Source organism: Coregonus lavaretus, assembly GCF_964263955.1.
Source record: "Coregonus lavaretus genome assembly, chromosome: 23".
NCBI lineage: Eukaryota > Metazoa > Chordata > Actinopteri > Salmoniformes > Salmonidae > Coregonus > Coregonus lavaretus.
Genome location: NC_140010.1, coordinates 33,375,504 through 33,403,388, shown reverse-complemented (window position 1 = coordinate 33,403,388; position 27,885 = coordinate 33,375,504). Strand labels below are relative to the sequence as shown.

Genomic DNA, 27,885 nt, shown 5'->3' with positions numbered 1-27,885 from the left:
CGTCTGCTAAATGACTAAAATGTAAATGTAATTAAGGTCTGGAGACTGGCTAGGCCACTCCAGGACCTTAATGTGCTTCTTCTTGAGCCACTCCTTTGTTGCCTTGGCCATGTGTTTTGGGTCATTGTCATGCTGAAATACCCATCCACGACCCATTTTCAATGCCCTGGCTGAGGGAAGGAGGTTCTCACCCAAGATTTGACGGTACATGGCCCCGTCCATCATCCCTTTGATACAGTGAAGTTGTCCTGTCCCCTTAGCAGAAAAACACCCCCTTAGCATAATTTCCCCCCCCCCCCCCTCCATGTTTGACGGTGGGGATGGTGTTCTTGGGGTCATAGGCAGAATTCCTCCTCCTCCAAACATGGCGAGTTGAGTTGATGCCAAAGAGCTCGATTTTGGTCTCCTCTGACCACAACACTTTCACCCAGTTCTCCTCTGAATCATGCAGATGTTCATTGGCAAACTTCAGACGGCCCTGTATATGTGCTTTCTTGAGCAGGGGGACCTTGCGGGCGCTGCAGGATTTCAGTCCTTCACGGCGCAGTGTGTTACCAATTGTTTTCTTGGTGACTATGGTCCCAGCTGCCTTGATATCATTGACAACATCCTCCTGTGTAGTTCTGGGCTGGTTCCTCACCGTTCTCATGATCATTGCAACTCCACGAGGTGAGATCTTGCATGGAGCCCCAGGCCGAGGGAGATTGACAGTTATTTTGTGTTTCTTCCATTTGCGAATAATCGCACCAACTGTTGTCACCTTCTCACCAAGCTGCTTGGCGATGGTCTTGTAGCCCATTCCAGCCTTGTGTAGGTCTACAATCTTGTCCTTGACATCCTTGGAGAGCTCTTTGGTCTTGGCCATGGTGGAGAGTTTGGAATCTGATTGATTGATTGCTTCTGTGGACAGGTGTCTTTTATACAGGTAACAAGCTGAGATTAGGAGCACTCCCTTTAAGAGTGTGCTCCTAATCTCAGCTCGTTACCTGTATAAAAGACACCTGGGAGCCAGAAATATTTCTGATTGAGAGGGGGTCAAATACTTATTTCCCCCATTAAAATGCAAATGAATTTATAACATTTTTGACATGCGTTCTTCTGGATTTTTTGGTTGTTATTCTGTCTCTCACTGTTCAAATAAACCTACCATTAAAGTTATAGACTGATCATTTCTTTGTCATTGGGCAAACGTACAAAATCAGCAGGGGATCAAATACTTTTTTCCCTCCCTGTATATATATATATATATATACATATACATTGGCTTGCGAAAGTATTCACCCCCCCTTGGCATTTTTCCTATTTTGTTGCCTTACAACCTGGAATTAAAATTGATTTTTTGGGGGTTTGCATCATTTCATTTACAAAACATGCCTACCACTTTGAAGATGTAAAATATTTTTATTGTGAAACAAACAAGAAATAAGACATAAAAACAGAAAACTTGAGCGTGCATAAATCTTCATCCCCCCAAAGTAAATACTTTGTAGAGCCACCTTTTGCAGCAATTGCAGCTGCAAGTCTCTTGGGGTATGTTTCTATAAGCTTGGCACATCTAGCCACTGGGATTTTTGGCCATTCTTCAAAGCAAAACTGCTCCAGCTCCTTCAAGTTGGATGGTTTCCGCTGGTGTACAGCAATCTTTAAGTCATACCACAGATTCTCAATTGGATTGAGGTCTGGGCTTTGACTAGGCCATTCCAAGACATTTAAATGTTTCCCCTTAAACCACTCGAGCGTTGCTTTAGCAGTATGCTTAGGGTTATTGTCCTGCTGGAAGGTGAACCTCCGTCAAATCTCTGGAAGACTCAAACAGGTTTCCTTCAAGAATTTCCCTGTATTTAGTGCCATCCATCATTCCTTCAATTCTGACCAGTTTCCCAGTCCCTGCCGATGAAAAACATCCCCACAGCATGACGCTGCCACCACCATGGTGTTCTCGGGGTGATGAGAGGTGTTGGGTTTGTGCCAGACATAGCGTTTTCCTTGATGGCCAAAAAGCTCAATTTTAGTCTCATCTGACCAGAGTACCTTCTTCCATATGTTTGGTGAGTCTCCCACATGGCTTTTGGTGAACACCAAACGTGTTTGCTTATTTTTGTTCTTTAAGCAATGGCTTTTTTTCTGGCCACTCTTCCATAAAGCCCAGCTCTGTGGAGTGTACGGCTTAAAGTGGTCCTATGGACAGATACTCCAATCTCCGCTGTGGAGCTTTGCAGCTCCTTCAGGGTTATCTTTAGTCTCTTTGTTGCCTCTCTGATTAATGCCCTCCTTGCCTGGTCCGTGGGTTTTGGTGGGCGGCCCTCTCTTGGCAGGTTTGTTGTAGTGCCATATTCTTTCAATTTTTTAATAATGGATTTAATGGTGCGCTGTGGGATGTTCAAAGTTTCTGATATTTTTTTATAACCCAACCCTGATCTGTACTTCTCCACAACTTTGTCCCTGACCTGTTTGGAGAGCTCCTTGGTCTTCATGGTGCCGCTTGCTTTGTGGTGCCCCTTGCTTAGTGGTGTTGCAGACTCTGGGGCCTTTCAGAACTGGTGTATATATGCTGAGATCATGTGACAGATCATGTGACACTTAGTGGTCCTCTGTAGCTCAGCTGGTAGAGCACGGCGCTTGTAACGCCAAGGTAGTGGGTTCGAACCCCGGGACCACCCATACACAAAAAAATGTATGCACGCACGACTGTAAGTCGCTTTGGATAAAAGCGTCTGCTAAATGGCATATTATTATTATTTATTATTAGATTGCACACAGGTGGACTTTATTTAACTAATTATGTGACTTCTTAAGGTAATTGGTTGCACCAGTCTTATTTAGGGGCTTCATAGCAAAGGGGGTGAATAAATATGCACGCACTACTTTTCTGTTATTTCTTTTTTAGAATATTTTGAAACTAGTTATTTTTTTCATTTCACTTCACCAATTTGAACTATTTTGTGTATGTCCATGACATGAAATCCAAATAAAAATCCATTTAAATTACAGGTTGTAATGCAACAAAATAGGAAATACGTCAAGGGGGATGAATACTTTTGCAAGGCACTGTATATATCCTTATTATCTACCTAAAGAGTCATCACAATAGCTTTACTCCTCTTCCCTCCCACCCTCCCTCCTTATTATACGTGCCTGCCCCACCCACCTGAGGATCTGTCTTTTTCAGGCATCTATTTCCTGTGTTGGTGGGGTGCAGAATCCACTTGAATCTTGCTGAATTGATTTCATTTGACTCTGGTGACTCTTTCCTACTCTTGCTTGTGCCCCGTTAACGTAACGATCGCAAAAACGTTTGTAATGACCTGTCCAGTAATGGCTGAAATGGGCTCAATGGAATACATTAGCTTTCCATTGCATCTATAAGAACGCTTCGTCAGGGATTTAACGCACTCGACAGGGACATCACAAGAAAGGGAAGGAAGATAACTTCATTTTGGTGGGTGTTGATTTTTTGTGGAATTGAAAAAAGCTTTGATTTAATACAGTTGAAATGTTTACAAATTAGATGAAAGCAACTTCCGTAAAGGAACACTCGGATTATAATGATATTATGTCTGATCTCGCAAACAATGTAAAGTACAGTGGGGAAAAAAAGTATTTAGTCAGCCACCAATTGTGCAAGTTCTCCCACTTAAAAAGATGAGAGAGGCCTGTAATTTTCATCATAGGTACACGTCAACTATGACAGACAAAATGAGAATTTTTTTTCCAGAAAATCACATTGTAGGATTTTTTATGAATTTATTTGCAAATTATGGTGGAAAATAAGTATTTGGTCAATAACAAAAGTTTCTCAATACTTTGTTATATACCCTTTGTTGGCAATGACACAGGTCAAACGTTTTCTGTAAGTCTTCACAAGGTTTTCACACACTGTTGCTGGTATTTTGGCCCATTCCTCCATGCAGATCTCCTCTAGAGCAGTGATGTTTTGGGGCTGTCGCTGGGCAACACGGACTTTCAACTCCCTCCAAAGATTTTCTATGGGGTTGAGATCTGGAGACTGGCTAGGCCACACCAGGACCTTGAAATGCTTCTTACGAAGCCACTCCTTTGTTGCCCGGGCGGTGTGTTTGGGATCATTGTCATGCTGAAAGACCCAGCCACGTTTCATCTTCAATGCCCTTGCTGATGGAAGGAGGTTTTCACTCAAAATTTCACGATACATGGCCCCATTCATTCTTTCCTTTACACGGATCAGTCGTCCTGGTCCCTTTGCAGAAAAACAACCCCAAAGCATGATGTTTCCACCCCCATGCTTCACAGTAGGTATGGTGTTCTTTGGATGCAACTCAGCATTCTTTGTCCTCCAAACACGACGAGTTGAGTTTTTACCCAAAAGTTCTATTTTGGTTTCATCTGACCATATGACATTCTCCCAATCCTCTTCTGGATCATCCAAATGCACTCTAGCAAACTTCAGACGGGCCTGGACATGTACTGGCTTAAGCAGGGGGACACGTCTGGCACTGCAGGATTTGAGTCCCTGGCGGCGTAGTGTGTTACTGATGGTAGGCTTTGTTACTTTGGTCCCAGCTCTCTGCAGGTCATTCACTAGGTCCCCCCGTGTGGTTCTGGGATTTTTGCTCACCGTTCTTGTGATCATTTTGACCCCACGGGGTGAGATCTTGCGTGGAGCCCCAGATCGAGGGAGATTATCAGTGGTCTTGTATGTCTTCCATTTCCTAATAATTGCTCCCACAGTTGGTTTCTTCAAACCAAGCTGCTTACCTATTGCAGATTCAGTCTTCCCAGCCTGGTGCAGGTCTACAATTTTGTTTCTGGTGTCCTTTGACAGCTCTTTGGTCTTGGCCATAGTGGAGTTTGGAGTGTGACTGTTTGAGGTTGTGGACAGGTGTCTTTTATACTGATAACAAATTCAAACAGGTGCCATTAATACAGGTAACGAGTGGAGGACAGAGGAGCCTCTTAAAGAAGAAGTTACAGGTCTGTGAGAGCCAGAAATCTTGCTTGTTTGTAGGTGACCAAATACTTATTTTCCACCATAATTTGCAAATAAATTCATAAAAAATCCTACAATGTGATTTTCTGGATTTTTTTTCTTAATTTGTCTGTCATAGTGGACGTGTGCCTATGATGAAAATTACAGGCCTCTCTCATATTTTTAAGTGGGAGAACTTGCACAATTGGTGGCTGACTAAATACTTTTTTCCCCCACTGTATGTACAGATAGGTGTAATCTAGAGCCAAGCGTGTTGATTTTAAAATACACTTGTTGAATTATGCAAGAAAACGTGACAACAAACAATAATGAATCATTCATGAGGCTGTCTAGACAGCGCAGGTAGGCCTAGAAACAGAGCAAGTTGTTGGTGGTTGCAGACCTGGTACACCCCTTTATATTAATTTATTCATGTGTGCAAAATCACCCAGATGAGGCACATATAATTTCCTTTATTTTATTACAAAGTATTTAAAATATACCTGATATAATAAAAAAAATTACAGAATATGAGTGCATTATAAGAAAATGTTAAATGTTACAATAAATTGAATACCTGAATTCCCACCAAAATGCCTGAATTCCATTAGTTGTCCATGCCAGTACTATCTTTCATTTACATTACATTTTAGTCATTTAGCAGACGCTCTTATCCAGAGCGACTTACAGTTAGTGAGTGCATACATTTTCATACAACTCTTTCATGTGCTATAATTCAGTCAATATCTGATTTAAAAGTTTCAAACGTTTGGGGTGTCTTCATTCACTGTCCAACTGTTGCATTTATTAGAATATATATTTTTAAACCTTTTAACAATATGGATTACTGTTGCTACCTTATGATCTACCTAAAGAGGCATTATTTTCTCTCCCCTTTAATGTCTACTCAACAGTAAAAGGGTGTCACACACACACACACACACACACAAACTGAACCCATTTTAATGGATCAATGCCTTTGACCTAATGGGAGCTGACTGGCCTGATTGGCTGACAACCACGCTCACAAACACACACACACACGTGCACGCACACACACACACAGAGACGCTGTCATTGTGGCACCTAACACACTGTAGCAGCTGCCCTTCAACCAGTAAGTAGAGCCTGTCACTTTGTGGAACACTGGCCTGCTGTCAGTCTGTCATAGACATGCCATTGACACTCATACAATGGTCTGCACTGATTCAGTAGTCTGCTCTGCCCTTACACAATAGTCTGCATCACAGTCACATTCAAAGTTATGGCTCTGTGTGAATTGTGAACATTACTTATACACATTAGACTGCATTACAGCACTGCATTACAATTGTACTGTATTACTAGGCAAAACAAACTCATTTTCACTAATATCATCTAAATTAATAAATCATAGCACGTTTTTGGGCTCATTCAGTAGTTTTTACCTGGTAAAGTAGAATCCTGTTGAATAATTACAGTTGAAGTCGGAAGTTTACATACACTTAGGTTGGAGTAATTAAAACTCGTTTTTCAACCACTCCACAAATTTCTTGTTAACAAACTATATTTTTTGGCAAGTCGATTAGGACATCTACTTTGTGCATGACACAAGTAATTTTTCCAACAATTGTTTACAGACAGATTTTTCACTTATAATTCACTGTATCACAATTCCAGAAAATGATGCCATGGCTTTAGAAGCTTCTGATAGGCTAATTGACATTTTTTGAGTCAATTGGAGGTGTACCTGTGGATGTATTTCAAGGCCTACCTTCAAACTCAGTGCCTCTTTGCTTGACATCATGGGAAAATCAAAAGAAATCAGCCAAGACCTCAGAAAAAAATTGTAGACCTCCACAAGTCTGGTTCATCCTTGGGAGAAATGTCCAAACGCCTGAATGTACCACGTTCATCTGTACAAACAATAGTACACAAGTATAAACACCATGGGACCACGCAGCCATCATACCGCCCAGGAAGGAGACGCGTTCTGTCTCTTAGAGATGAACGTACTTTGGTGGCAAAAGTGCAAATCAATCCCAGAACAACAGCAAAGGACATTGTGAAGATGCTGGAGGAAACAGGTACAAAAGTATCTATATCCACAGTAAAACGAGTCCTATATCGACATAACCTGAAAGGCCGCTCAGCAAGGAAGAAGCCACTGCTCCAAAACCGCCATAAAAAAGGCAGATTACGGTTTGCAACTGCACATGTGGACAAAGATTGTACTTTTTGGAGAAATGTCCTCTGGTCTGATGAAACAAAAATAGAAATGTTAGGCCATAATGACCATCGTTATGTTTGGAGGAAAAAGGGGGTAACTTGCAAGCTGAAGAACACCATCCCAACCGTGAAGCACGGGGGTGGCAGCATCATGCTGTGGGGGTGCTTTGCTGCAGGAGATACTGGTGCACTTCACAAAATAGATGGCATCATGAGGAAGGAAAATGATGTGGATATATTGAAGCAACATCTCAAGACATCAGTCAGGAAGTTAAAGCTTGGTTGCAAATGGGTCTTCCAAATGGACAATGACCCCCAGCATACTTCCAAAGTTGTGGCAAAATGGCTTAAGGACAACAAAGTCAAGGTATTAGAGTGGCCATTACAAAGCGCTGACCTCAATCCTATAGAAAATGTGTGGGCAGAACTGAAAAAGCGTGTGCGAGCAACGAGGCCTACAAACCTGACTCAGTTACACCAGCTCTGTCAGGAGGAATGGCCCAAAATGCACCCAACTTATTGTTGGAAGCTTGTGGAAGGCTACCCGAAACGTTTGACCCAAATTAAACAATTTAAAGGCAATGCTACCAAATACTGTATGTAAACTTCTGACCCACTGGGAATGTGATGAAATAAATAAAAGCTGAAATAAATCATTCTCTCTACTATTATTCTGACATTTTACATTCTTAAAATAAAATGGTGATCCTAACTGACCTAAGAGAGAGAATTTTTTACCAGGATTAAATGTCAGGAATTGTGAAAAACTGAGTTTAAATGTATTTGGCTAAGGTGTATGTAAACTTCCGACTTCAACTGTATGTTAAGTACCATTTATATTATATTACTAAAACATACATTGAAAATGATGCTGTTGCTGCTTCCTGTTGTCATGGCTCAAAACACCAGTTTTAAATGTCCACGTTTATAATCAATGCTAAACTAAGTCGTGATATGTTGAAAATCAAGACATAAAAATGTATCCCTACACACACGTGTCACACTTGTGTTCAGATTACTTGTATTTTGCTAAATTAGTATCTTCTAAACTGCACACGCAGCAATATTTACCAAGTGGTCACTCTAGACTGAAATGGATTACCTTGTTCTACTGTAATCAATTGTGGGCAGATGAATCATTCACATCGATATTGTATTGAAATCAATGGAACTGAGACAATAACTGCTGCGACACCATTTTCACTCTTCTAACAGACAAACTTCAAAGAACTTGGGTAGTACAGTACATATACAAGTTGATAGATGAGAACCTGAAGTAGCCATTTATCAACTCAAATATCTGCGGGGAAATGTCTATGGTAAATTGTGACTGAATAATCCTTTTCATACTTTATAATATGTCCATATATAGTTATAGTATGTTTTAGGAACATCTACCCTAAATATTTCATCTTCTTTATTACTTTACCAAACATATCATGACATAAGTGATGTTAAAAACCCGTAAAATTTGTGAATGTCTAAATCAACATTTCGGCCATTTAAACAGCGTGTCCCCCCTATAGACAAGGGGAGAAGGGCTATGTAAAGGGATCCATTTTGTCGTTCTGAGGGTATGCAATGGATCTGCCTCTGACCTAAAACAAATGTTTGACTTCCACACAAAATTACTTCTTTACTTATTTTAGGTACAAGGAAGTGTGTAGGTTGCATTCTTTATCGTAGTGCTATGAAAGTTATGTATTTAGATCCACCAGCTCGAGAAAAAATCAGCGATTATGCCAATGTCTGTGCCGTGAAGCAATAGAGCTGGATAAATGTTTTTCTAAGGACCGCCCCTTTGACGTAATGTTGCAGTGAAGTGATATAAATCAATGCAATGATGTAACCGACCACCAGAGGGAGACAAAGACAAGTTTATTTGACAGAGGACGTTTACATAGTCATAGGAAGGTCTGGATTGCTGTCTTCTGACTTATTAAATGGTGGGAAATCAATAAAATAAGTAGTTATCTTTTTTAAAAGTAATTCTAGTGCCTGATTTCGGGGACTGTCAGCTTAAGGGGTTAAAATAATTATATATTTCTGTTTAGGATGATAGTAAACACAAATTGCCCAGCGTCGTCCGGGTTTGGCCGGTGTAGGCCGTCATTGTAAATAAGAATTTGTTCTTAACTGACTTGCCTAGTTAAATAAAGGTAAAAAAAAAAAAAAAAAAAAAAAAAAAACACACTCACAGATTTACAACAATTACATATATTTCTTACTACTTTAACCATGGAGAGAGTAAAAAAATGGAGAGAGTTAAAAAATGCTCCCTGTTCTCTCCTCTCCGCACAGGCTATACAAAAGCCTCACACCGCGTGGCTGCTGCCTCTCTAACCTGGTGGTCCCTGCACGCACCACCCACGTGGAGTTCCAGGTCTCAGGCAGCCTCTGGAACTGCCGTTCTGCTGCCAACAAGGCAGAGTTCATCTCAGCCTATGCTACCCTCCAGTCCCTCGACTTCTTGACGCTGACGGAAACATGGATTACCACTGAAAACACTGCTACTCCTACTGCTCTCTCCTCGTCTGACCATGTGTTTTCACAATACCCCGAGAGCATCTGGTCAGCGGGGTGGTGGCACAGGAATCCTCATCTCTCCCAAGTGGACATTCTCTCTTTTACCCCTGACCCATCTGTCTATCTCCTCATTTGAATTCCATGCTGTCACAGTCACTAGCCCATTCAAGCTTAACATCCTTGTCATTTATCGCCCTCCAGGTTCACTTGGAGAGTTCATCAATGAGCTTGACGCCTTGATAAGTTCCTTTCCTGAGGATGGCTCACCCCTCACAGTTCTGGGTGACTTCAACCTCCCTACGTCTACCTTTGACTCATTTCTCTCTGCCTCCTTCTTTCCACTCCTCTCCTCTTTTGACCTCACCCTCTCACCGTCCCCCCCTACTCACAAGGCAGGCAATACGCTTGACCTCATCTTTACTAGATGCTGTTCTTCTACTAATCTCACTGCAACTCCCCTCCATGTCTCCGACCACTACTTTGTATCCTTTTCTCTCTCGCTCTCTTCCAACACTACTCACTCTGCCCCTACTCAGATGGTAATAAGCCGTCGCAACCTTCGCTCTCTCTCTCCCGCTACTCTCTCCTCTTCCATCCTATCATCTCTTCCCTCTGCTCAAATCTTCTCCCTCCAATCTCCTGATTCTGCCTCCTCAACCCTCATCTCCACCGTTTCTGCATCCTTTGACTCTCTATGTCCCCTATCCTCCCGGCCGGCTCGATCCGCCCCTCCTGCTCCGTGGCTTGATGACTCATTGCGAGCTCACAGAACAGGGCTTCGGGTAGCCGAGCGGAAATGGAGGACTCCCTGCGGACCTGGCATCTTTTCACTCCCTCCTCTCTACATTTTCTTTATCTGTTTCTGCTGCTAAAGCCACTTTCTACCACTCTAAATTCCAAGCATCTGCCTCTAACCCTAGGAAGCTCTTTGCCACCTTCTCCTCCCTGCTGAATCCCCCCCCCCCCCTCCTCCCTCTCTGTGGATGACTTCGTCAACCATTTTGAAAAGAAGGTTGACGACATCCGATCCTCGTTTGTTAAGTCAAATGACACTGCTGGTCCTGCTCACACTGCCCTACCCTATGCTTTGACTTCTTTCTCCCCTCTCTCTCCAGATAAAATCTTGTGACTTGTGACGGCCGGCCGCCCAACAACCTGCCCGCTTGACCCTATCCCCTCCTCTCTTCTCCAGACCATCTCCGGTGACCTTCTCCCTTACCTCACCTCGCTCATCCTTGACCGCTGGCTATGTCCCTTCAATCTTCAAGAGAGCGAGAGTTGCACCCCTTCTCAAAAAAACAACACTCGATCCCTCTGATGTCAACAAGTATCCCTTCTTTCTTTTCTCTCCAAAACTATTGAGCGTGCCGTCTTTAGCCAACTCTCTTGCTATCTCTCTCAGAATTACCTTCTTGATCCAAACCAGTCAGGTTTCAAGACTGGTCATTCAACTGAGACTGCTCTTCTCAGTGTCACGGAGGCTCTCCGCACTGCTAAAGCTAACTCTCTCTCCTCTGCTCTTGTCCTTCTAGACCTGTCTGCTGCCTTTGATACTGTGAACCATCAGATTCTCCTCTCCACCCTCTCCGAGCTGGGCATCTCCGGCACGGCTCACTCTTGGATTGCGTCCTACCTGACCGGTCGCTCCTACCAAGTGGCGTGGCGAGAATCTGTCTCCGCATCACGTGCTCTCACACACTGGTGTCCCCCAGGGCTCAGTTCTAGACCCTCTCCTATTCTCGCTATACACCAAGTCACTTGGCTCTGTCATATCCTCACATGGCCTCTCCTATCATTGCTACGCAGACGACACACAACTAATCTTCTCCTTTCCCCCTTCTGATAACCAGGTGGCGAATCGCATCTCTGCATGTCTGGCAGACATATCAGTGTGGATGACGGATCACCACCTCAAGCTAAACCTCGGCAAGACGGAGCTGCTTTTCCTCCCGGGGAAGGACTGCCCGTTCCATGATCTCGCCATCACGGTCAACAACTCCGTTGTGTCCTCCTCCCAGAGTGTGAAGAGCCTTGGCGTGACCCTGGACAACACCCTGTCGTTCTCCGCTAACATCAAGGCGGTGACCCGATCCTGTAGGTTCATGCTCTACAACATTCGGAGAGTACGACCCTGCCTTACACAGGAAGCGGCACAGGTCCTAATCCAGGCACTTGTCATCTCCCATCTGGATTACTGCAACTCGCTGTTGGCTGGGCTCCCTGTCTGTGCCATTAAACCCCTACAACTCATCCAGAATGCCACAGCCCGTCTGGTGTTCAACCTTCCCAAGTTCTCTCACGTCACCCCGCTCCTCCGCACACTCCACTGGCTTCCAGTTGAAGCTCGCATCTGCTACAAGACCATGGTGCTTGCCTACGGAGCTGTGAGGGGAACGGCACCTCCGTACCTTCAGGCTCTGATCAGTCCCTACACCCAAACGAGGGCATTGCGTTTATCCACCTCTGGCCTGCTGGCCCCCCTACCTCTGCAGAAGCACAGTTCCCGCTCAGCCCAGTCAAAACTGTTCGCTGCTCTGGCACCCCAATGGTGGAACAAGCTCCCTCACGACGCCAGGACAGCGGAGTCACTCACCACCTTCCGGAGACACTTGAAACCCCAGTGGTTATCCCACTGGCTATAAGGTGAATGCACCAATTTGTAAGTCGCTCTGGATAAGAGCGTCTGCTAAATTACTTAAATGTAAATGTAAATGTTAACCAGGTGCTCTAGAATAGAGCTTCCATAGGGACTGTGCAGCAGGCTGAATGTTTGATGTCCCTAGTATTACACTCCAAACAACTCAACTATGGGACTAAAACATGTTCAAAATGACTCCCATAGAAGATACATATCCTGTCTGCCATTTTGGAGAAAAGAAAGGGAATGGAGACTTCTCTTCCTGTGGTGACACAGCACTATACTGTGTACCACATGATCAATGGCCCCATATTCTGTTTACTGTCGGGAACAAGAAAGACAGAGATATCAAAGGAAAACACACACACTTACATGTCAGGCACAGAGAGAATAAAAAGTGTTGGATCGCTTAGCTAAAACCGACAAGCCTAGAAAGTTGTTTTTTTATCCTCTTATGTTTGGTGTGTAGTAAATATTTCAATTTTTGTTTTTATCCGTTTTTTCCTGTGAAGCGCATTGTGTTGCATTCCATGTCTGAAATAAAGCTTGATTTGATTTGAAGTGTTGAAAGTGGTCGCTTTAGTTCTAAACATCTAAAACCAGGAGCTAATAGCATCCAAATCCCTCTTTTAGCTTTAGCTAAATTTAGCATAGTGATGTAGCACGTAGCCTTCTCCCCATGCTCCCTCAGTCTCCTGTCTCCCGTTTGCCTGGCAGATGTTTTGTGGAGTCTTTGTGTTGACTTGAGAGGTTGTTTACCAAAGCAGCTGAGTCTTCTACCGGGATGCCCTTCTCTTAGTTATAGCAGCCTCACAGGAGAAAAGAGCATTGGGTTGGGAGAGAAATTGCTTTCCCTCTTTTAACCTACAGTAGAGCAAACAACTCAATGGCGCCCAGCCATCATAGACACAGTGCTACATAGAGTACTGATAGTGGGATGTTCTGCTTGTTGAACAACCTCGGAAAACTACACACACACTCACAGGCAGACACAGGTGCGCAAAACAGGCAGACACAGGAACACACAAACATGCACCACACACACACACATCCCACCTTCCACTATCATAATCTACCTAGTGTGCAATAATTCCAGAGACTTAATTACTGTGTTTTTCTTAATCGTTTCTGTATGCACATACATTATTGTCCAGCACGTCCCACAGCTATAAGATTAGAATAGATACATACAGTGGGAAAAAAAATATTTAGTCAGCAACCAATTGTGCAAGTTCTCCTACTTAAAAAGATGAGAGAGGCCTGTAATTTTCATCATAGGTACACGTCAACTATGACAGACAAAATTAGGAAAAAAAATCCAGAAAATCACATTGTAGGATTTTTTATGAATTTATTTGCAAATTATGGTGGAAAATAAGTATTTGGTCAATAACAAAAGTTTCTCAATACTTTGTTATATACCCTTTGTTGGCAATGACACAGGTCAAACGTTTTCTGTAAGTCTTCACAAGGTTTTCACACACTGTTGCTGGTATTTTGGCCAATTCCTCCATGCAGATCTCCTCTAGAGCAGTGATGTTTTGGGGCTGTCGCTGGGCAACACGGACTTTCAACTCCCTCCAAAGATTTTCTATGGGGTTGAGATCTGGAGACTGGCTAGGCCACTCCAGGACCTTGAAATGCTTCTTACGAAGCCACTCCTTCGTTGCCCGGGCAGTGTGTTTGGGATCATTGTCATGCTGAAAGACCCAGCCACGTTTCATCTTCAATGCCCTTGCTGATGGAAGGAGGTTTTCACTCAAAATCTCACGATACATGGCCCCATTCATTCTTTCCTTTACACGGATCAGTCGTCCTGGTCCCTTTGCAGAAAAACAGCCCCAAAGCATGATGTTTCCACCCCCATGCTTCACAGTAGGTATGGTGTTCTTTGGATGCAACTCAGCATTCTTTGTCCTCCAAACACGACAAGTTGAGTTTTTACCAAAAAGTTCTATTTTGGTTTCATCTGACCATATGACATTCTCCCAATCCTCTTCTGGATCATCCAAATGCACTCTAGCAAACTTCAGACGGGCCTGGACATGTACTGGCTTAAGCAGGGGGACACGTCTGGCACTGCAGGATTTGAGTCCCTGGCGGCGTAGTGTGTTACTGATGGTAGGCTTTGTTACTTTGGTCCCAGCTCTCTGCAGGTCATTCACTAGGTCCCCCCGTGTGGTTCTGGGATTTTTGCTCACCGTTCTTGTGATCATTTTGAACCCACGGGGTGAGATCTTGCGTGGAGCCCCAGATCAAGGGAGATTATCAGTGGTCTTGTATGTCTTCCATTTCCTAATAATTATTCCCACAGTTGATTTCTCCAAACCAAGCTGCTTATCTATTGCAGATTCAGTCTTCCCAGCCTGGTGCAGGTCTACAATTTTGTTTCTGGTGTCCTTTGACAGCTCTTTGGTCTTGGCCATAGTGGAGTTTGGAGTGTGACTGTTTGAGGTTGTGGACAGGTGTCTTTTATACTGATAACAAGTTCAAACAGGTGCCATTAATACAGGTAACGAGTGGAGGACAGAGGAGCCTCTTAAAGAAGAAGATACAGGTCTGTGAGAGCCAGAAATCTTGCTTGTTTGTAGGTGACCAAATACTTATTTTCCACCATAATTTGCAAATAAATTCATAAAAAATCCTACAATGTGATTTTCTGGATTTTTTTCTTCTCAATTTGTCTGTCATAGTTGACGTGTACCTATGATGAAAATTACAGGCCTCTCTCATATTGTTACGTGGGAGAACTTGCACAATTGGTGGCTGACTAAATACTTTTTCCCCCCACTGTATCTACACAATTAGGGAGTCGGAGAGTGGAGGAGGAGCGATACTGATACAAGATATTCCATTGGCTTATCTTGAATCATCCTAACTGTAGCTTATGTTAGGTGAAGACTTTATCAGTTAATACTACATAGTGAGCATTCTACAGAACTTGATTTTAGACCAGCCTGATATTCTAGTAAGCTGTTGGTTTGTTTCAGATGGTCTTATAGCTGTGTAGTAACGCTGAAATTAAATCAAATTTTATTTGCCACACAAAAGTAAAATAAAACAACAACAACAAAAAAGTGTTGAGAGAAAAAAAGAGCAGAAGTAAAATAAAATAACAGTAGGGAGGCTATATACAGGGGGGTACCGGTGCAGAGTCAATGTGCGGGGGCACCGGCTAGTTGAGGTAGTTGAGGTAATATCTACATGTGGGTAGAGTTAAAGTGACTATGCATAAATAATTAACAGAGTAGCAGCAGTGTAAAAAGATGGGGTGGGGGTGGGGGGGGCAGTGCAAGTAGTCTGGGTAGCATTGATTAGCTGTTCAGGAGTCTTATGGCTTGGAGGTAGAAGCTGTTGAGAAGCCTTTTGGACTTACACTTGGCGCTCTGGTACCGCTTGCCGTGCGGTAGCAGAGAGAACAGTCTATGACTAGGGTGGTTGGAGTCTTTGACAGTTTTGAGGGCCTTCCTCTGACACCGCCTGGTATAGAGGTCCTGGATGGCAGGAAGCTTGGCCCCAGTGATGTACTGGGCCGTACGCACTACCCTCTGTAGTGCCTTGCGATCGGAGGCCGAGCAGTTGCCATACCAGGCGGTGATGCAACCAGTCAGGATGCTCGTGATGGTGCAGCTGTATACCTTTTTGAGGATCTGAGGACCCATGCCAAATCTTTTCAGTCTCCTGAGGGGGAATAGGCTTTGTCGTGACCTCTTCACGACTGTCTTGGTGTGTTTGGACCATGATAGTTCGTTGGTGATGTGGACACAAAGGAACTTGAAGCTCTCAACCTGTTCCACTACAGCCCCGTTGATGAGAATGGGGGCATGCTCAGTCCTCTTTTTTAGTCTGTAATAGTTTTCAAGCCCTGCCATATCCGACGAGCATCAGAGCCGGTGTAGTACGATTCAATCTTAGTCCTGTATTGACTCTTTGACTGTTTGATGGTTTGTCAGAGGGCATAGCAGGATTTCTTATAAGCGTCCGGGTTAGAGTCCCGCTCCTTGAAAGTGGCAGCTCTACCCTTTAGCTCAGTGCGGATGTTGCCTGTAATCCATGGCTTCTGGTTGGGGTATGTACGTACGGTCACTGTGGGGACGACGTCATTGATGAAGCCAGTGACTGATGTGGTGTACTCCTCAATGCTATCTGAAGAATCCCGGAACATGTTCCAGTCTGTGCTAGCAAAACAGTCCTGTAGTTTAGCATCTGCGTCATCTGACCACTTTTTTATTAACCGAGTCACTAGTGCTTCCTGCTTTAGTTTTTGCTTATAAGCAGGAATCAGGAGGATAGAGTTATGGTCAGATTTGCCAAATGGAGGGCGAGGGAGAGCTTTGTATGCGTCTCTGTGTGTGGAGTAAAGGTGGTCTAGAGTTTTTTTTCCTCTGGTTGCACATTTAACATGCTGGTAGAAATTAGGTAGAACGGATTTAAGTTTCCCTGCATTAAAGTCCCCGGCCACTAGGAATGCTGCCTCTGGATGAGCATTTCCTGTTTAGTTATGGCCTTATGCAGCTCATTGAGTGCAATCTTAATGCCAGCATTGGTTTGTGGTGGTAAATAGACAGCTATGAAAAATATAGATGAATAAATAGTGGTCTACAGCTTATCATAAGATACTCTACCTCAGGCGAGCAAAACCTCGAGACTTCCTTAGTATTTGATTTTGTGCACAAGCTGTTGTTTAAAAATATACACAGACCGCCACCCCTTGTCTTACCGGAGTCAGCCGTTCTATCCTGCCGATGTAGCGTATATCCTATCAGCTGTATGTTGGCCATGTCGTCGTTCAGCCACGACTCGGTGAAACATAAGATATGACAGTTTTTAATATCCCGTTGGTAGGATAACCGTAATATTAGGTAGTCTAATTTATTTTCAAATGATTGAACATTGGCTAATAGGATTGATGGAAGAGGCAGTTTACTCGCTCGCCGTCGGATCCTTACAAGGCACCCCGACCTACGTCCACGATATCTCCGTCTCTTTCTCCTGCGAATGACGGGGATTTGGGCCTTGTCGGGTGTCTGTAGGATATCCTTCCCGTCTGACTCGTTGAAGAAAAAATATTTGTCCAATACGAGGTGAGTAATCGCTGTCCTGATATCCAGAAGCTCTTTTCGGTTATAAGAGATGATGGCAGAAACATTATGTACAGAATAAATTACAAATAACGTGAAAAAACACATTTTAAATATACTAGTATATGGTCTATATAAAATAGTTGAAGGTAATGGTTGCGTCCCAATATCTGCACTTGTTCACTTCCCTTCATGGATTTGAAAGGAAATTACTGGTATATAGAATCTCCCTCTAGCCCATGTCTAAACAATTCTAATGTTTTGAAATGTTGGGGAGTAGTGAACTAGTGGACACCTTCAGGAGGAAGGAGAGAATATTGGGATGCAACCTATGTATTGAGAGAGTACACTGAGAGAAAATGTACACCACCAAATTGCCCGTCTGCGCATCCGAGACTAAAAAGCACACATAATGAATAAATGAACAAAAACTACCACTACAATAATTTTGCCTGACACATTTTTATCATGGCTGTCTAAAGTACACAAGTAAATTATCCTACATTAGGTTTCTCAGCGACAAATCACGGCCAAATAATTGTTTTTTATTCATTTACAGTATATTCCTTTTGAAGAAAATTACACCTAGTTTTCTATATCAAAGACTCTGCTGTGTTGTACTGAAATAATGGCTTTCACAGTAATTTAGTTCAATGACTTTCTGAAACATAAACGCAGAAGAAAGACTAGGTGAGCTATTACTCTGGATAGAATCTCCAGTGTGTGTGTGTGTGTGTGTGTGTGTGTGTGTGTGTGTGTGTGTGTGTTTGTCCGTGTGTGTGGTATCTCCTATCCTCGTATCTCCTGCTGTGGGGAGAGGAGTGGAGGTAGTGGGACGCAGGTAATCAGGATGACAAGATATGAAGAGCCACTGCAATGAACTCTTACTGCAGCAGTAATCATAGTCCTTCACTTGGAGAAAAACACCCACACACACAGAGAGAGAGTGAGAGAGCTAACCACTGCAGGAGATGAGGTGGTATTATAACACAGTACATATAAACAATGAGAGATGGCTCTCAAAGAAAAGCTACTGCTCTACAGCTGTTTGTCTACCTGAGGAAAAACTCAGTGAGACAGACATGATTGGAATAGTCATTTAGTAACACCACACTGCCCAAGCAGCAAAACAATAGCTGCTCACTTTCAAACCTTAAGTTTATTTAGCAAGAAAGCAGCATTGTCCAATGGGTAACATAGTGACTGTTTAACAATTTGAGACCGTACCATAATGTAAGGCATGTATTGTAAGCAGAGCCAACGTTATGGGCGGGCCTTCTGTACCTCCTTGCCTGTCCAAATAAAATATTAAAATATTGATAATTATAATAAATATATTTGTTTAAATAAAAAAACAGTTTGGGGTAATTTATCCCATTTTGCGATCTTGTCTCATCGCTGCAACTCCCCAACGGGCTCGCGAAGGTCGAGACATGCGTCCTCCGAAACATGACCGCCAAGCCGCGCTGCTTCTTAACACACTGCTGGCTTAACCCGGAAGGAAACGCTGTTCGACTAGGTCAGCTTGCAGGCGCCCGGACCGCCACAAGGAGTCGCTAGAGCACGATGAGCCAAGGAAAGCCCCCCTCTCTCCCCCCGGCCAAACCCTCCCCTAAGCCAGACGGCACTGGGCCAATTGTGCGCTGCCCAATGGGGCTCCCGGTTATGGGATCGAACCCCAGGCTATAGTGGTGCCTCAGCAATGAGATGCAGTGCCTTAGACCGCTGTGCCACTCGGGAGGCCCATTGATAATTTATTTAACCAAGACGTGCGCCGACAGAAAGACCCATCATTGTCAGATAAAGCATCTGAGCAAGCGAAACATCGCCTCTCTGTTTCAGTTTGTGTAGCCAATGTATCTCATGCTGTCTGGACTAAAAGAGTATGACGTTCTCTTTTTTTGCCAGACCGCATCAGATATGTGGGGCTACATATTGTAAGACAGAAGGGCGCTGTTTCGGTCGATCGGATGCTATTTTGGACTTATGTGAGAAGGTAACCTACATTTTGAAGTGATTTGTTTTGCAATCAGATGAAAACATCATGACTGGTTGTGTTCATGTCACATTAAAATAAAGGCTAATACATTTGTACAGTTAAATTACATGTGCTACTATAAAACCCACAATAGAACCGCTAAAGTAGTCATTTGGACTGCTCATGAATTACAAAAATTGATTACTCTGCCATTTTGAAAGTCATGCCCCCTCCATCCTTGACTTTTCCTAAATAAGTCTATAATACACACTGTCTTTGTTAGAATCTTAATATCACAAACAGATCTGGTGTTATAGACAGCTTTAGGAGGGCATGTCATTTTTTATATGGTTTCCCCGTTGCCCCTCCTTCTCTCCACAGTACCTAAACTATACTGAAACTAATTTCACATATCTAATAACAAATAAATGAAGTAGGCTAAAGTATGATGGTGAGAATGGATGAGTTGATGAGCGAGGGAAAATGAACAATGCATAATTATGTAATCACCAATCGTGAATGAAGAACAGGTCGGGCCATTCTATTGTATTGATCTATTCTAATTATAATCTCAAAATGTTATGTACTCTGTTATCAGTCTACTCTGGCCTACTTGAAGTACACAGTGAGAGCGTGCGTAATTTACAATTGCAAGAAGACCAAGACGAATGGATGCACTCGTTAGCGTTGCTACAAAATCTGAATGAAAATGACTCAGAGGGTGGGGAAGAAATTAATCATGATGACATCGCCGATGAGTATTCTTCTGATTCTGAGCCTCTAACGGAACCTACACCTCCGAGGCCTAACCACTAAAAAGCCAGAACTGTGCGCAGTGAGCAGGTGCCCATGCCACCACTAAATGAAACGATGAGACAGGAGAGAGGACGGCACCGTTTGGAATAGAACAAGCTGGTGAGAATTCTACGGGCTATTATCAGCACAAAATGTAATTACTGAGAGAGCAGGTCCTACATCACAAGCAAGAAACAAAATCGGCCACTCGCTCAACAGATTTTGTTGTTTAGGCTATGTGACATGGACATGCGTCAACTGATAATGGACTTTTTGACTGCTGTCATATCAACACTTAGAATCGTTATGCCATTATTGCTTTTGTGATGATTTTCACTACTATCAAGCACACTTGGAGCTTGTAATGACGTTTAGGCTATTGATGTTGTCATTTGACCATGCATCTTGCTGACGGTGCATCTTGGTGGTTGGGGTATTTATTTTTATTTTGTCGTCATAAAAATAAGCTTATACCGGGTTCCAACACAAATGCTTTCTGTTTCATAGTTGTAAGAATATATATAAACAAAGTAAAGTGTTCAATAAATTGTATTCGTGGAGTGCCTATATACAGTACCAGTCAAAAGTTTGGACACACCTACTCATTCAAGGATTTTTCTTTATTTTTACTATTTTTTACATTGTAGAATAATAGTGAAGACATCAAAACTATGAAATAACATATGGAATCATGTAGTAACCAAAAACGTGTTAAAAAAATTCAAATACACTGCTCAAAAAAATTAAGGGAACACTAAAATAACACATCCTAGATCTGAATGAATGAAATAATCTTATTAAATACTTTTTTCTTTACATAGTTGAATGTGCTGACAACAAAATCACACAAAAATTATAAATGGAAATCAAATTTATCAACCCATGGAGGTCTGGATTTGGAGTCACCCTCAAAATTAAAGTGGAAAACCACACTACAGGCTAATCCAACTTTGATGCAATGTCCTTAAAACAAGTCAAAATGAGGCTCAGTAGTGTGTGTGGCCTCCACGTGCCTGTATGACCTCCCTACAACGCCTGGGCATGCTCCTGATGAGGTGGCGGATGGTCTCCTGAGGGATCTCCTCCCAGACCTGGACTAAAGCATCCGCCAACTCCTGGACAGTCTGTGGTACAACGTGGCGTTGGTGGATGGTGCGAGACATGATGTCCCAGATGTGCTCAATTGGATTCAGGTCTGGGGAACGGGCGGGCCAGTCCATAGCATCAATGCCTTCCTCTTGCAGGAACTGCTGACACACTCCAGCCACATGAGATCTAGCATTGTCTTGCATTAGGAGGAACCCAGGGCCAACCGCACCAGCATATGGTCTCACAAGGGGTCTGAGGATCTCATCTCGGTACCTAATGGCAGTCAGGCTACCTCTGGTGAGCACATGGAGGGCTGTGCGGCCCCCCAAAGAAATGCCACCCCACACCATGACTGACCCACCGCCAAACCGGTCATGCTGGAGGATGTTGCAGGCAGCAGAACGTTCTCCACAGCGTCTCCAGACTCTGTCACATGTGATCAGTGTGAACCTGCTTTCATCTGTGAAGAGCACAGATGGCCAGTGGCGAATTTGCCAATCTTGGTGTTCTCTGGTAAATGCCAAACGTCCTGCACGGTGTTGGTCTGTAAGCACAACCCCCACCTGTGGACGTCGGGCCCTCATACCACCCTCATGGAGTCTGTTTCTGACCGTTTGAGCAGACACATGCACATTTGTGGCCTGCTGGAGGTCATTTTGCAGGGCTCTGGCAGTGCTCCTCCTGCTCCTCCTTGCACAAAGGCGGAGGTAGTGGTCCTGCTGCTGGGTTGTTGCCCTCCTACGGCCTCCTCCACGTCTCCTGATGTACTGGCCTGTCTCCTGGTAGCGCCTCCATGCTCTGGACACTACGCTGACAGACACAGCAAACCTTCTTGCCACAGCTCGCATTGATGTGCCATCCTGGATGAGCTGCACTACCTGAGCCACTTGTGTGGGTTGTAGACTCTGTCTCATGCTACTACTAGAGTGAAAGCACCGCCAGCATTCAAAAGTGACCAAAACATCAGCCAGGAAGCATAGGAACTGAGAAGTGGTTTGTGGTCACCACCTGCAAAACCAGTCCTTTATTGGGGGTGTCTTGCTAATTGCCTATAATTTCCACCTGTTGTCTATTCCATTTGCACAACAGCCTGTGAAATGTATTGTCAATCAGTGTTGCTTCCTAAGTGGACAGTTTGATTTCACAGAAGTGTGATTGACTTGGAGTTACATTGTGTTGTTTAAGTGTTCCCTTTATTGTTTTGAGCAGTGTATATTGTCACAAAGACACAGCGGTTGGAACCAAACATCTCCAATTTGGACTCATCAGACCAAAGGACAGATTTCCACCGGTCTAATGTCCATTGCTCGTGTTTCTTGGCCCAAGCAAGTCTCTTCTTCTTATTGGTGTCCTTTAGTAGTGGTTTCTTTGCAGCAATTCGACCATGAAAGCCTGACTCACACAGTCTCCTCTGAACAGTTGATGTTGAAATGTGTCTGTTACTTGAACTCTGTGAAGTATTTATTTGGGCTGCAATCTGAGGTACAGTTAACTCTAATGAACTTATCTTCTGCAGCAGAGGTAACTCTGGGTCTTCCTTTCCTGTGGCGTTCCTCATGAGAGCCAGTTTCATTATAGCGCTTGATGGTTTTTGCGACTGCACTTGAAGAAACTTTCAAAGTTCTTCAAATTTTCAGGATTTACTGACCTTCATGTCTTAAAGTAATGATGGACTGTCATTTCTCTTTGTTTATTTGAGCTGTTCTTTCCATAATATGGACTTGGTCTTTTACCAAATAGGGCTATCTTCTGTATACCACCCCTACCTTGTCACAACACAACTGATTGGCTCAAACATATTAAGAAGGAAAGAAATTCCACAAATTAACAAGGCACACCTGTTAATTGAAATGCATTCCAGGTGACTACCTCATGATGCTGGTTGAGAGAATGCCAAGAGTGTGCAAAGCTGTCATCAAGGCAAAGGGTGGCTACTTTGAAGAATCTCAAATATAAAATATATTTTGATTTGTTTAACACTTTTTTGGTTACTACATGATTCCTTATGTGTTATTTCATAGTTTTGATGTCTTCACTATTATTCTACAATGTAGAAAATGGTAAAAATAAAGAAAAACCCTTGAATGAGTAGGTGCGTCCAAACTTTTGACTGGTATCGCATATATATTTTTTTTACATATATCCACATAGAAGGTCCAGTGAAAAAAACATCAAAATTAAATTGCCCTCCAACCGTTTTGTTCTGGCGCCGGCCCTGATTCTAAGTGGTATTTTATTTATTTATTTCACCTTTGATGTATGCAAGTATAGACAATGGAACAGTGGAGGTTCCCATCATCATGACTTACTCCTGTTCTCCTCGGTCAAAAGTCAGAGGTCATAGGTCAGCTCACCTGCTCCAGTTTCCAGTGGAACTCTGCAGGGCGGAAATTGTCAACCTGGGTGAAGTCTCTCCTGAGCAGGAACACCAGACGGCAGTTGTGGACGTACAGGGAGTAGTGGTGCCGGTTCATTTCTGTAGAAGGATATGGATACATTACAGAAAACGGGCAATTACAGGCTTAGAACATTCATAAACGTTTGAGTTATATTAACTACATTTTCTGGCCAGAACAGAATAGAGATATTCTCTATTCTACTTCACAGAAAAACATAGACATTCTAGACAGTCTACTGCATAAAAATATATAAGTATTATACCTTATCTGACAAAAAAAACTATATTCCACAGTTAAGAGTGAAAATAAATGATATTTTACAAATGCTAAAGTGGTACTCTATCTGAAATTATATCTGTCATTATGGGCAAAGGAGCTTATTGGTGCAATATGTCCTGTAAATGCTATTGACGTGTGCCACTTTGAATTAAACCCTGCCACTTCACGAGGCAGCTCGATAAATGTCCCATGCTCCCTGTGCCATTGTGACATTGTGAAAGGCCCTGTGGGACGCTAATGAGGTGTGTGACTTCACGGCTTTCCTCTCATGGCAACACTTTTCATCATAACCCCCCTTCTGTGCTTTTCCTTGGAGCCGCTTGGGTTACACACAGGGCTGTTTTGGCAGTGCATATTGATGGACTCTCCTTTTCGCTCAGTGTGAGTGGAGAGGTCGATGGAATCAATAAGAGCCTGTCAGGCTGCCTGTCTCCAGTCACACCCTCACAGCTCCACTTAGTCTAACTCTGAAACTAGAAGTGGTCGACAGATGACAAAACAACCTCTGCATCTACACGGCTACGCCACCTCCACTCCAGATTGGGCACAAAATGTTCCTACGTCCCAAGTTGGGCGCCAACTGTCTTCACATTGGACGCAATTTGCTCCTGTCTTACAGCTTACCTGGAACAATAAATGGTAGCCCTAAAAGTGGCTATTGCATTGATTCTCTCTTAAATCTTGTGACAGAAGATAAATAGCCTCAATTTGGGCAACAGTTCCACCACCTCACCACCATAAAATTATGACTTCCCCAAATGAACCCCTTCCTGGTCTCACCGGTCTTGTCGGAGTTGCAGAGCAAGGTCTCCTTCTCAGCCCTCAGACCGGGGCTAGGCCCGTGCTTCATCCACGTGGCAATGGTGAACTGGTCAGTCAGGTTCTGTGGAACCACCTGCTCCGGCACGTTGGATGCCTGCCGTCCATCGAAGCGGAAGATGAGGTCGCTATCCCGCCCATTGTCTGTCAGCAGCGAGGCCGTCCAATTGGTGGAAGCGCTGGGGGCGGGGAGGAGGTCTGTGCTGCCGGACGCTGCACCTGGAGGACCAATTAAAGATGAGAACATACTCAGTGCGTGACATTTTGACACACAAAAAGTGGCACAAGGTTAAAAGGAGACTGATACATGTAACATTTGAGTTGGATGTTATCTAAAAATCTCTAATCTCACGATGTCTATGCAGGGTGTTGTCATGGGGATAATTATGTGGGCTTAGAATGTAACAGTACAGAGATAAGATGCTGAATTGTTGCAGAACTGAACAGTCTTCGTTGGAAAAGGTATTTTACATATGTTTCTTCTCACCACAGCGTCACCCTCTCTATGTCACACAAGAGGTGACAGTATGAATCTAACAAGTGATGAATGACCCTGTATGTTAAGACACTTGGTTCTCTCCCCCAAATTCCCACCCCGCCCACCCCTTCGAAGAAACAGGCCAGCTCTTTTAAACTATGCAACATTCATGCCTGTCAATCGATATGGCAGCATAAATCCACACCCAGGCCTCTTTAAACTGTGTCAGGACTTTCACTGTGATCATGAGGAGAGAGAAGTTGATGAGATTCAGTCTCATACTCTCACTCTGCACAGTTTTCAGAAGGCCTTGTCAAATCTGTGACCCCTGTCTTCTATTCATCTTAGTTTAGTATTGACCAGCCCACATCTGGCCATGAAAGCTATGAATACATCAAACTTCCAACCTTTCTCTGCTTAGGAAATAAAGTAAGTACTTATTTTTTAGACAGATTCTTTTTAACACATTTTTCAAATTGAATGGTAGGATGTTGTTGACCTAATTCAATTATCTTTAGTGGCTCTAAAAAATTATATGGCGGCCCTCTTGAGCAATCTCTGTGTGCTCTCTATTTATGTGTACCGATATTTGTACTCTCACAGAAGTCAATGTTGCTCGGGGAAAAAAAACTATTACAATTTGTTTTATTGCATATTAGATACGATTATGGAGCTTTGGAAAAGCTCCTGGCTTGCAAACTTTGCATACTAAAGAAGTTGGGAAATACTTCTGCATCTAAATGAGCATATCAAGTATGCGTGTGTAGCCATTACTTAAACACATAAAGACTTAGGTTTGAGTCGAACAATAAACTGTTTTTGATGCATATAATTTTTTAGCCAACCATATCACGCTTCAGTTTTTCACAACAGGAAAATAAATCCAAGAAAGAAATACATAAAAAAATCTGAGACCGTTCACATTTTCAACTCTTCACAATGAAAATGTTCACTTGAGCAGATTTCTCCCCAGAATTATTAATAACAATGATTCATAAGGTTGATCAAATATAGACATTTAATTTAGCAGATGCTCTTAGGGTTAAGTGCCTTGCTCAAAGGCACAGACAGATTTTCCAGCTCAGGGATTCGAACCAGCAACCTTTCAGTTACTGGCTCAACACTCTTAACCGCTAGGCTACCTGCCACCTACCTGTAGACTTACAAACTACAATTAAATAACTACTAGTTTATAATTTGACTGTTAGACATTGGTGTGACTCAACGTGACAAAAAAATTGAAATTAGAGTAGTTACAGTAATTGGAAACCATTAATGAGTTGAGTAAGACAGAAAAAGCACACCCACTTGTCTCTATGACTTGTCATAAGTGTAATTAACACATTACATAATGTGCAACTGCACACAGGATGAAATGTTATTAGAACATTTTATTATTTTAATTTCTCTCTTTCCTTGTGGCTTACCACAGAGTTTCTGTAGGGACTTCTCGGAGTAGGTCTCCCGGTCGCAGCCCTTCCCGATGTGGCTGGTCTGCAGCTCCACCATGGCTCTCACCGCCGACAGCGGGCCGTCACAAGTCTCAAGGTGCATCTTGGGAAACAGTTGCTTGCTTCCTGTTCCGGGCTCATAGTCCACTCGTTTGTTCCAGCCTGGGAGAATGAGAGAAGTATATAGTTTATTATTCCCAATAGAAAATGTATTTTTACAAATGCTTATTAATTCATATGCCAAAAGTGGCTTGTTAGGGCAACACTGTACTGAACTATTTTATCATCATTGTGCTACTGTAGACACAAACATTTCTAAATAAAACATTTTATTACTTCTAAAACAGAACTAAATCATCTAGAAACGATAAATGCATTCAGCCACTGGCCAGGCTCTCCCACTGTTGTATTAGTCACCACTTGCATGTTTGGTATTCACTTTGGGTGAAGGTTAGACCCTTAGCCTGTTTTTAGCTCAGCATATTTTGTCCTATCTTTCACTGGCGCTACGATTGCCAGGCTAGCTCCAGCACAGAGCCAATGCTCTGTGCTGGAAAAGGGTTCCACTGAATACCAGAGCAAGCCTCTGAATTGAAGGCATCACGGAGCACTCCTCACTAAAGCTGAACGGTGACAGGTGACTTCACACACCAATAAGCTTAGGGAGAAGTGAGGTTCTGACACAGGAGGCTACGATATAAGACGCTTGAAGTGCTGAGGCAATCGTCAGAAGAAGTCTAGAGGGATGTTGATGGTTCTCTACCAGACCAAAGTGATATGCCAGATTGCCAGGTAATGGCATGAAAACGCAAAAATGGGATGGGTGGCTGGAAGGATCAGCCATGATAGGTGGCATATGACCAGAGAGATAGAGAGAGAGAGAAAAAGGGAAAGAGAGAGAAAGGTAGATGTAGTAAGAGAGAAAGAACGAGAGAGATGGCGGAAGACGGAGAACGCCAGATGCGAATTACATGCTCAAGGAACATGACAGCTCCAGTGCAGGAAGGCCTCACCTCCCCTTGACTTCGTCTGTCATCTTTGTCACCCATTTTACATTTCGATTACCCTCCATATGTATCCGTGGGCCGCACCAGGCCTTCTTTATAGTCTAAGCAGCAGTTATAGCCATTTTATTGCTGTGTGTGGAGCGGGCAGTTGACAGCTGTCGAGTCTGTTCCATGATATATTCAAGGCCAAAC

The 27,885-nt window shown here is 43.2% G+C and overlaps 1 protein-coding gene across 1 annotated transcript in view; it reads right to left on the bottom strand.

Annotated features, from left to right (window-relative positions):
• Positions 1-27,885, bottom strand: part of LOC311099183 (calsyntenin-2-like) — a gene marked incomplete at both ends in the record, with an annotated part of 317,151 nt that overhangs the window by 47,945 nt on the left and 241,321 nt on the right. Inside the window, 3 exons of the mRNA XM_084139863.1 lie at positions 23,615-23,736; positions 24,719-24,976; positions 26,663-26,848. Coding sequence (XP_083995989.1) covers positions 23,615-23,736; positions 24,719-24,976; positions 26,663-26,848 — 566 coding nt within the window. The remainder of the gene's footprint in view (positions 1-23,614; positions 23,737-24,718; positions 24,977-26,662; positions 26,849-27,885) is intronic.